Source organism: Symphalangus syndactylus, chromosome 3 (assembly GCF_028878055.3).
Source record: "Symphalangus syndactylus isolate Jambi chromosome 3, NHGRI_mSymSyn1-v2.1_pri, whole genome shotgun sequence".
NCBI lineage: Eukaryota > Metazoa > Chordata > Mammalia > Primates > Hylobatidae > Symphalangus > Symphalangus syndactylus.
Genome location: NC_072425.2, coordinates 121923763 through 121933408, shown reverse-complemented (window position 1 = coordinate 121933408; position 9646 = coordinate 121923763). Strand labels below are relative to the sequence as shown.

General features: G+C 40.4%; 1 protein-coding gene and 1 long non-coding RNA gene across 2 annotated transcripts in view; one reads left to right on the top strand and one right to left on the bottom strand.

The window, feature by feature from the left end:
* Window positions 1-4837: 4837 nt before the first annotated feature.
* The window catches only part of LOC129479583 (caspase-4), a 28348-nt gene continuing 23539 nt past the window's right edge, over window positions 4838-9646 (top strand). Inside the window, exon 1 of the mRNA XM_055272944.2 lies at window positions 4838-4946. Within this exon, the coding sequence (XP_055128919.1) occupies window positions 4940-4946 (7 nt within the window). The 5' untranslated portion in view covers window positions 4838-4939. The remainder of the gene's footprint in view (window positions 4947-9646) is intronic.
* The window catches only part of LOC134736032 (uncharacterized), a 54003-nt gene continuing 49254 nt past the window's right edge, over window positions 4898-9646 (bottom strand). The window contains exon 7 of the long non-coding RNA XR_010119715.1: window positions 4898-5008. This is a non-coding gene — a long non-coding RNA (uncharacterized lncRNA). The remainder of the gene's footprint in view (window positions 5009-9646) is intronic.

Below are 9646 nucleotides of genomic sequence, written 5' to 3'. Positions count from 1 at the left end.
GTGTCCTGTTAAAAAAGAAAACAGATTCTTATTGTACTTATGCAATTAACTATTCTGCCATAAATTGTGAATACTTACAAATAGCTTCCAAATTCTGGAGAAATCAGGTAGAGAGAAACAAACATGGTTCAAAATTGTTTTACAGGAGGATATTTTACTCACTTGTTAAAAGTTGCAAACAGCTCTAAAGAAATAAGTTATCCTTGTTAACTTTCTGTCTTGTTGATCTGTCTAATGTCGACAGTGGGGTGTTAAAGTCTCCCATTATTATTGTGTGGGAGTCTAAGTCTCTTTGTAGGTCACTCAGGACTTGCTTTATGAATCTGGGTGCTCCTGTATTGGGTGTGTATGTATTTAGGATAGTTAGCTCTTCTTGTTGAATTGATCCCTTTACCATTATGTAATGGCCTTCTTTGTCTCTTTTGATCTTTGTTGGTTTAAAGTCTGTTTTATCAGAGATTAGGATTGCAACCCCTGCCTTTTTTTGTTTTCCATTTGCTTGGTAGATCTTCCTCCATCCTTTTATTTTGAGCCTATGTGTGTCTCTGCATTAGATGGGTTTCCTGGATACAGCACACTGATGGGTCTTGACTCTTTATCCAATTTGCCAGTCTGTGTCTTTTAATTGGAGCATTTAGTCCATTTATCTTTAAAGTTAATATTGTTATGTGTGAATTTGATCCTGTCATTACGATGTTAGCTGGTTATTTTGCTCGTTAGTTGATGCAGTTTCTTCCTAGCCTCGATGGTCTTTACAATTTGGCATGATTTTGCAGTGGCTGGTACCGCTTGTTCCTTTCCACGTTTAGTGCTTCCTTCAGGAGCTCTTTTAGGGCAGGCCTGGTGGTCACAAAATCTCTCAGCATTTGCTTGTCTGTAAAGTATTTTATTTCTCCTTCACTTGTGAAGCTTAGTTTGGCTGGATATGAAATTCTGGGTTGAAAATTATTTTCTTTAAGAATGTTGAATATTGGCCTCCACTCTCTTCTGGCTTGTAGAGTTTCTGCCGAGAGATCTGCTGTTAGTCTGATGGGCTTCCCTTTGTGGGTAACCCAACCTTTCTCTCTGACTGCTCTTAACATTTTTTCCTTCATTTCAACTTTGGTGAATCTGACAATTATGTGTCTTGGAGTTGCTCTTCTCGAGGTGTATCTTTGTGGTGTTCTCTGTATTTCCTGAATCTGAATGTTGGCCTGCCTTGCTAGATTGGGGAAGTTCTCCTGGATAATATCCTGCAGAGTGTTTTCCAACTTGGTTCCATTCTCCCTGTCACTTTCAGGTACACCAATCAGATGTAGATTTGGTCTTTTCACATAGTCTCATATTTCTTGGAGGCTTTGTTCATTTCTTTTTATTCTTTTTTCTCTAAACTTCCCTTCTCACTTCATTTCATTCATTTCATCTTCCATCACTGATACTCTTTCTTCCAGTTGATCGTTTCGGCTCCTGAGGCTTCTGCATTCTTCACATAGTTCTTGAGCCTTGGCTTTCAGCTCCATCAGCTCCTTTAAGCACTTCTCTGTATTGGTTATTCTAGTTATACATTCATCTAATTTTTTTTCAAAGTTTTTAACCTCTTTGCCATTGGTTTGAATTTGCTCCTGTAGCTCGGAGTAGTTTGATCGTCTGAAGCCTTCTTCTCTCAACTTGTCAAAGTCATTCTCCATCCAGCTTTGTTCCATTGTTGGTGAGGAGCTGCATTCCTTTGGAGGAGGAGAGGTGCTCTGCTTTTTAGAGTTTCCAGTTTTTCTGCCCTGTTTTTTCCCCATCTTTGTGGTTTTATCTACTTTAAAGTTCATATGGAACCAAAAAAGATCCCGCATCACCAAGTCAATCCTAAGCCAAAAGAACAAAGCTGGAGGCATCACGCTACCCGACTTCAAACTATACTACAAGGCTACAGTAACCAAAACAGCATGGTACTGGTGCCAAAACAGAGATATAGATCAATGGAACAGAAGAGAACCCTCAGAAATAACACCGCATATCTACAACTATCTGATCTTTGACAAACCTGACAAAAACAAGCAATGGGGAAAGGATTCCCTATTTAATAAATGGTGCTGGGAAAACTGGCTAGCCATATGTAGAAAGCTGAAACTGGATCCCTTCCTTACACCTTATATAAAAATTAATTCAAGATGGATTAAAGACTTACATGTTAGACCTAAAACCATAAAAACCATAGAAGAAAACCTAGGCATTACCATTCAGGACATAGGCATGGGCAACAACTTCATGTCTAAAACACCAAAAGCAATGGCAACAAAAGCCAAAATTGACAAATGGGATCCAATTAAACTAAAGAGCACACTGATGAGTCCTGTCTTTTTGTCCAGCTTGCCATTCTGTGTCTTTTAATTGGGGCATTTAGCCCACTTATTTTAAGGTTAATATTGGTATGTGTGAATTTGATCCTGTCATGATGATGTTGCCTGGTTCATTTTGCAGACTTGTTAATGTAGTTGCTTCATAGTGTCATTGGCCTGTGTATTTTAGTGTGTTTTTATACTGGCTGTTAACAGATTTTCCTTTCCATGACTACTGTTTCCTACAGGACCTCTTTCAAGGCAAGCCTAGTGGTGACAAAATCCCTCAGCATTTGCTTGTCTGAAAAGGATTTTATTTCTCCTTCACTTACGAAGCTTAGTTTGGCCAGATATTAAATTCTGGGTTGGAAATTATTTTCTTTATGAATGTTGAATATTGGTCCCCAGTCTTTTCTGGCTTGTAGGATTTCTGCTGAGAAGTCTGCTGCTAGTCTGATGGGCTTCCCTCTGTAGGTGACCTGGCCTCCCTCTCTAGCTGCCCTTAACATTTTTCCCTTCATTTCAACCTTGGAGAATCTGAAGATTATGTGTCTTGGGATTGATCTTCTTGTGGAGTATCTTACTGGGGCTGTCTGAATTTCCTGAATTTGAATGTTGACCTGTCTTGCTAGGTTGGGGATGTTTTCCTGGATGATATCCTGAAGTGTGTTTTTTGACTTGGCTCCATTCTCCACATCTCTTTCAGGTACTTCAATCAGTCATAGGTTTGGTCTTTTTACATAGTCCCATAGTTCTGGAAGGTATTGTTCATTGCTTTTTATTTTTGTCTCTAATCTTTGCTACCTGCCTTATTTTAGCAAGACAGTCTTCAAGCTCTGATATTATTTCTTCTGCCTGGTTGATTCAGCTATTGATATTTGTGTTTGCATCATGAAGCTCTCATGCTGTGTTTCTCAGCTGCATCAGGACATTTGTATTCCTCTCTAAACTGGTTATTCTAATTAACAGTTCCTGTAATCTTTTATCATGGTTCTTAGTTTCTTTGCCTTGGGTTAGAATATAATCCTTTAGCTCAGCAAAGTTTGTCATTACCCACTTTCTGATACCTACTTCTGTCAGTCATCCATCTCAGCTTCAGCCCTGTTGTGTGCCCTTGCTGGAGAAGTGTTGAAATCATTTGAGGAGAAAAGGCATTCCAGCTTTTGGAATTTTCAGCAGTTTTGCTTTGGTTTTTCATTATCTTTGTGGATTTATCTACCTTTAATCTTTAAAGCTGTTGACCTTTGGATGGGATTTTTGTAGGGTCTTTTTTGTTGATGCTGTTATTGCTGCTTTCTGTTTTTTGTTTTTCTTCTAACATTCAGGCCCTTCTTCTGCAGGTCTGCTGCAGTGTGCTGACGGTCTACTCCAGACACTGTTCACCTGGGTATCATCAATGGAGGCTGCAGAACAGCAAAGAGTGCTGCCTGCTCCTTCCTCTGGAAGCTTCTTCCCAGAGGAGCACTGACCTGATCCCTGTTGGAACTCTCCTGTATGAGGTGTCTGGCGACCCCTGTTGAAAAGTCTAACCCAGTCAGGAGGCCCAGGATCAGGAACCCACTTAAGGAAGGAGTCTGGCTATCCCTTAGCAGAGCTGGTGCACTGGGCTGGGGGAATCCCCCTTGTCTTGATCGCTGATACTCTTCAGAGCCAGCAGGCAGGAAAGATTAAGTTGGCTGAACCTGAGACCAAGCTGCCCCTCTCCGCAGGTGCTCTGTACGACGGAAATGAGAGCTCTGTCTGTAAACTCCTAGCTGGAGTTGCTGGAATTTCTGCAAGGATTTCTTGCTGGGCGAGGAGGGATGGATCCGGGTCCCACCTAAAGAAGCAGTCTGGCCATGATATGCCACAGCGGCTGTGCTGCGCTGTGAAGACTGCTGCCCAGTCCAATCTGCCCAGCCTCCCTAGCACCGGTAGGGGAAAACCGCTGACTAGAGCTGCAGTAATGGCAGTCGCCCCTCCCCTGGGGAACTCGGTCATCTCTGGCGTACTCCAGGCTGCTATGCTGGCTAGTGGGGATTCTAATCCAGCGGATCTAAGCTTGCAGGCTTCTGCGAGAGTGGACCTGCTGCAAGGCCATTTTGCTCCCTGGCTTCAGCCCCCTTCCCATGGGAGTGGACGGGACTCCTGCCTCACTAGAGTTCCAGGAGCTGCTGGACTATGTAAAAACTCCTGCAGCTCAGTGCCTGCCCAAAAAGCCAGAAATATGAACTATTTGGTTAATTCTTATGAGGAAATGAAAGAAGAGTTGTTAAACTCCTTCAGTCATTGTAGTTCTTTGTGATCAGAGAAAGAAAAACTGAGAGATCAGGAAGAGAAGAGACGGATAGAAGAAGTTGGGGTGGCCACAGGAAACAAGAAAAGAAACAAGCTGAGGTGTCAACCCACAGGATAATGTTTTGTCATTTTCATTTTTTTTTCCCCAAGTCAGAAACTAAATTCCAGTAATTGGATGCCAATTTGCTGATGACAAGGCACTTCCTGATAGTGAGTCTGGAATTCTGAGCAGCAGTTTCACAATCTGTAATTACACGTTTCCGCCCTTTGCAATAAGGAAATACATAGTTTACTTTCATTTTTGAGTCTGAGGCTCTTTTCAACGCTGTAGAAAAGGACAGAGGCTGTTCCCTATGGCAGGTGAGTCCTTTTCTGACTAGGAGCTTGGGAGTAGGATCTTAGAAAACACTTGTTTTATTGCTCTGAAATAAACACAAGAAAGGAAGTGAGCCGATAGCACGCATGCTGAATTCCTTTTCTTACTGATTGTGTGTAGTTTGAATCATGGGACCTTGTGTTAGAGATATTGATGGAGGTCATATGTTTTCCAGATGTCTTTGAGCCAGAAAGAAGTTAATTCCTTTCTTTCAGCTTCTGGTAATCAAAGGGAGGGTAAAGAAAGCCAGAGGAAGTTATTTGTGTGAGACAATTCTAGAGGTTTCGAAATGCTCTCTGAAATCTTTCTTTTGATTCCAAATTAATTGCCCAGATCATAAACCTTTCTCCCAGAATCAGATCTGAGAGCCTCTGAACTGTTATCCTCTTTGACATCTCTTATTGTGAATTACATTCTTGGTCTGTTTAAAGTGATTCAATTTTTTCCCCTTTCTCTTTGGTCCTGGTACTAACTACTTTAATATAATATTTCATGGGTTAATATCACAGTTGTTTTGTTTTGCTGTTGTTATTGTTTTTAACTGATATCCTTCTCTCCAGCACTTAACTCTCCAATCCATTCTGCACACAACTTTTAGGTCACCTGTCTTATACACAGAAGCTGAAAAAGCCTAAGGGATAGAGTCATGGGTTACTTAGGCAGCTAGTATTCCAGCAGGTCATAACACTTCTTTGGCTTCATTCTCCTCACAGGAAAAGGAAGAAATTGGACTAGATCAGTGAATTCTAAACCTTATCACATATCACAGCAATCTGTAGTCATATAAAAAAAGTCAGATGACTACCCACTTCCTTACCGTGAATAGCTCAATCTTAAATACCCTGCAGGCATTTATTACCTTTGAAGATCATCACATAATTCTTATGAAACTGACTTGACATAGGTTTGTGTACAGATTAGTGCTATTAGGAAAGTTGACCAGTTAGTTAACAATCTCTGCTTACCTGCTAGTGATCTATTAATGTAATTAACTTTGCTCAGGGATGTACGGTGGCTCCCTATTGCCTTTTTTTTAAATATCTGAACTTTCAGACAATTTTTTCTACGTTTTGAAACATGTGTATCCAGTTTTTCCATTAATCTTTGTAAAGCATGATTTCAGCTTCATAAAAAAATACTGTATTTACTTCAATTATATTACCTTCTTGTTGAGTTTCTTTACTCCTTTGATTCTCCCTATAGAGCAATTCTGTCCGGGGTTTATGTCTCACTTCACAACATTTAATTTAAGCTCTGGAATCAAGGGATCATTATACAAAGATAGGGGAAATTGAAAGCCACTAGTCAAAAACAAGTCGTGGTTTGATAATTATAAACAACCAAATGTAGTCAGCTATTGTTACCTTAAACTCTTGAGGAATTGTATCCTATAATGTGTTTAAGCATTACATCACTTTGCCTGGAACCAAAACTGTGGTCTTGATGAGTTTTTTCCTCTAATTGATTCCTTCCATTTTTATTATCACTGTAGATTTCATTCGGTGATTATTATAATAACAAAAAATAATCTATAGTAACCATTTCTTTAAAAAATACTTACCATATGATAGCTATTTCATGCACCCTCTCTGATTTAATATTTAAAATAAATCAATACAGTTGTGCTATTATTTCCATATTATAGTTGAAGGCACTTAGAGAATGCCTTCAAAATACACTTTAGGTCAAAAGTCTGTTGAGGAGTGGTCTCAGGTTGGCATGACTCTCAAACTCTGCCATTAATCTCACTTTCTGCAAACATCTTCAAATACTTGCCCTGTCTTTGATCACTGCCACTTCAGTCCTGGCTTCACATTTCTATTTTTTCTAAAGCCCAGCTCTCCAAGTTCTCTGGTTACACTAGACACCCTCAAGCCTTTGTGCTTCTTTCCTTATTGCTCTCTGCCAAGAGACCAGCTCCTAGTTTTCCAGGGAACAAATACCTGCCAGTCCTTCAGGTCTCAGTGCCAAGCCCCCCCTTCTCTGGACAGCTGTCTTCTACCTGAGACACACTTTGCTTATGCTTTTCTTGAGTGTCTGCTAATTATTTACATTCTTATAATATTTTTCATTTTACTTATTTGCATATCTATTTTTCCACTTGACTGCAAACTTTAAAGTGTACAGACATGCTTCCAAAGCGGTACTCCTGATAATAGCAGAGTAAATTTCAAGAATTTATGCTCATTAAATATACCTGAATGAATAAGGGAATGAACATGCCTTCCTTCTGTTGAAACGTCCAACATGCAACTATCGTCTGTTAAATGAAATCAAACTTACCTGGTTTGCTATTAAGAATTTGTAATCACCAGGTGGGTTCACCTTGCCCACTGCTTAGACAGAGCCAATTTATCAAGACAGGGGAATTGCAATGGTGTAAGAGTAATTCACGCAGAGCTGGCTGTTCGGGAGAGGGAAGTGTTATTATTACTTAAATCAGTCTCCCCAAGCATTCAGAAATAAGAACGTTTAAAGATAATTTGGCAGGTAGCAGCTTGGGAAGTAAGGAGTGCTGATTACTCAGGTGGGAGATGGAATCATAGGGTGTCAAAATGAGGTTTTCTTGCTGTCTTCTCTTCCTGGATGTGATGGCAGAACTGGTTGGGTTAGATTACTGGTCTGGGTGGTGTCAGCTGATCCACTGAGTGCAGTGTCTGAAAAATATCTTAAGTGCTGATATTAAGTTTTATAAAGTGATATTATCCCTGGGAGCACAATGAGGACGTTCCAACTCTAGGAGCCAGAGGCTGCATGACGCTTACATTGTAATTTTTAGTCTCGTAGCTAATTTGTTAGTCCTGCAAAGGGAGACCGGACCCCAGGCAAGAAGAGGGTCTTTTCGAGAAAAGGCTGTTATCGGTTTTGTTTCAGTCAAACCATGAACTGAATTCCTTCCCAAAGTCAGTTTAGCCTATGCCCAGGAATGAATAAGAACAGCTTTTAGTGCTATAAATTTCCCTCTACACACTGCTTTGAACGTGTCCCAGAGATTCTGGTATGTTGTGTCTTTGTTCTCGTTGGTTTCAAAGAACATCTTTATTTCTGCCTTCATTTCATTATGTACCCAATAGTCATTCAGGAGCAGGTTGTTCAGTTTCCATGTAGTTGAGCAGTTTTGAGTGAGTTTCTTAATCCTGAGGTCTAGTTTGATTGCACTGTGGTCTGAGAGACAGTTTGTTATAATTTCTGTTCTTTTACATTTGCTGAGGAGAGCTTTACTTCCAACTGTGTGGTCAATTTTGGAATAGGTGTGGTGTGGTGCCGAAAAAAATGTATATTCTGTTGACTTGGGGTGGAGAGTTCTGTAGATGTCTATTAGGTCCACTTTATGTAGAGCTGAGTTCAATTCCTGGATATCCTTGTTAACTTTCTGTCTCGTTGATCTGTCTAATGCTGACAGTGGGGTGTTAAAATCTCCCATTATTATTGTGTGGGAGTCTAAGTCCCTTTGTAGGTCACTGAGGACTTGCTTTATGAATCTGGGTGCTCCTGTGTTGGGTGCATATATATTTAGGATAGTTAGCTCTTCTTGTTGAATTGATCCCTTTACCATTATGTAATGGCCTTCTTTGTCTCTTTTGATCTTTGTTGGTTTAAAGTCTATTTTATCAGAGACTAGGATTGCAACCCCTGCCTTTTTTTGTTTTCCAGTTGCTTGATAGATCTTCCTCCATCCCTTTATTTTGAGTCTATGTGTGTCTCTGCACGTGAGATGGGTTTCCTGAATACAGCACACTGATGGGTCCTGACTCCTTATCCAGATTGCCAGTCTGTGTCTTTTGATTGGAGCATTTAGCCCATTTACATTTAACGTTAATATTGTTATGTGTGAATCTGATCCTGTCATTATGATGTTAGTTGGTTATTTTGCTCGTTAGTTGCTATAGTTTCTTCCTAGCCTCGATGGTCTTTACAGTTTGGCATGTTTTTGCAGTGGCTGGTACCGGTTGTTCCTTTCCATGTTTAGTGCTTCCTTCAGGAGCTCTTTTAGGGCAGGCCTGGTGGTGACAAAATCACTCAGCGTTTGCTTGTCTGTAAAGTATTTTATTTCTCCTTCACTTATGAAGCTTAGTTTGGCGGGATAGGAAATTCTGGGTTGAAAATTCTTTTCTTTAAGAATGTTGAATATCGGCCCCCACTCTCTTCTGGCTTGTAGAGTTTCTGCTGAGAGATCAGCTGTTAGTCTGATGGGCTTCCCTTTGTGGGTAACCCGACCTTTCTCTCTGGCTGCCCTTAACATTTTTTCCTTCATTTCAACTTTGGTGAATCTGACAATTATGTGTCTTGGAGTTGCCCTTCTCGAGGTATATCTTTGTGGCGTTCTCTGTATTTCCTGAATCTGAATGCTGGCCTGCCTTGCTAGATTGGGGAAGTTCTCTTGGATAATATCTTGCAGAGTGTTTTCCAACAGACACTTCTCAAAAGAAGACATTTATGCAGCCAAAAAACACATGAAGAAATGCTCATCATCACTGGCCATCAGAGAAATGCAAATCAAAACCACAGTGAGATACCATCTCACACCAGTTAGAATGGCCATCATTAAAAAATCAGGAAACAACAGGTGCTGGAGAGGATGTGGAGAAATAGGAACACTTTTACACTGTTGGTGGGACTGTAAACTAGTTCAACCATTGTGGAAGTCAGTGTGGCGATTCCTCAGGGATCTCGAACTAGAAAT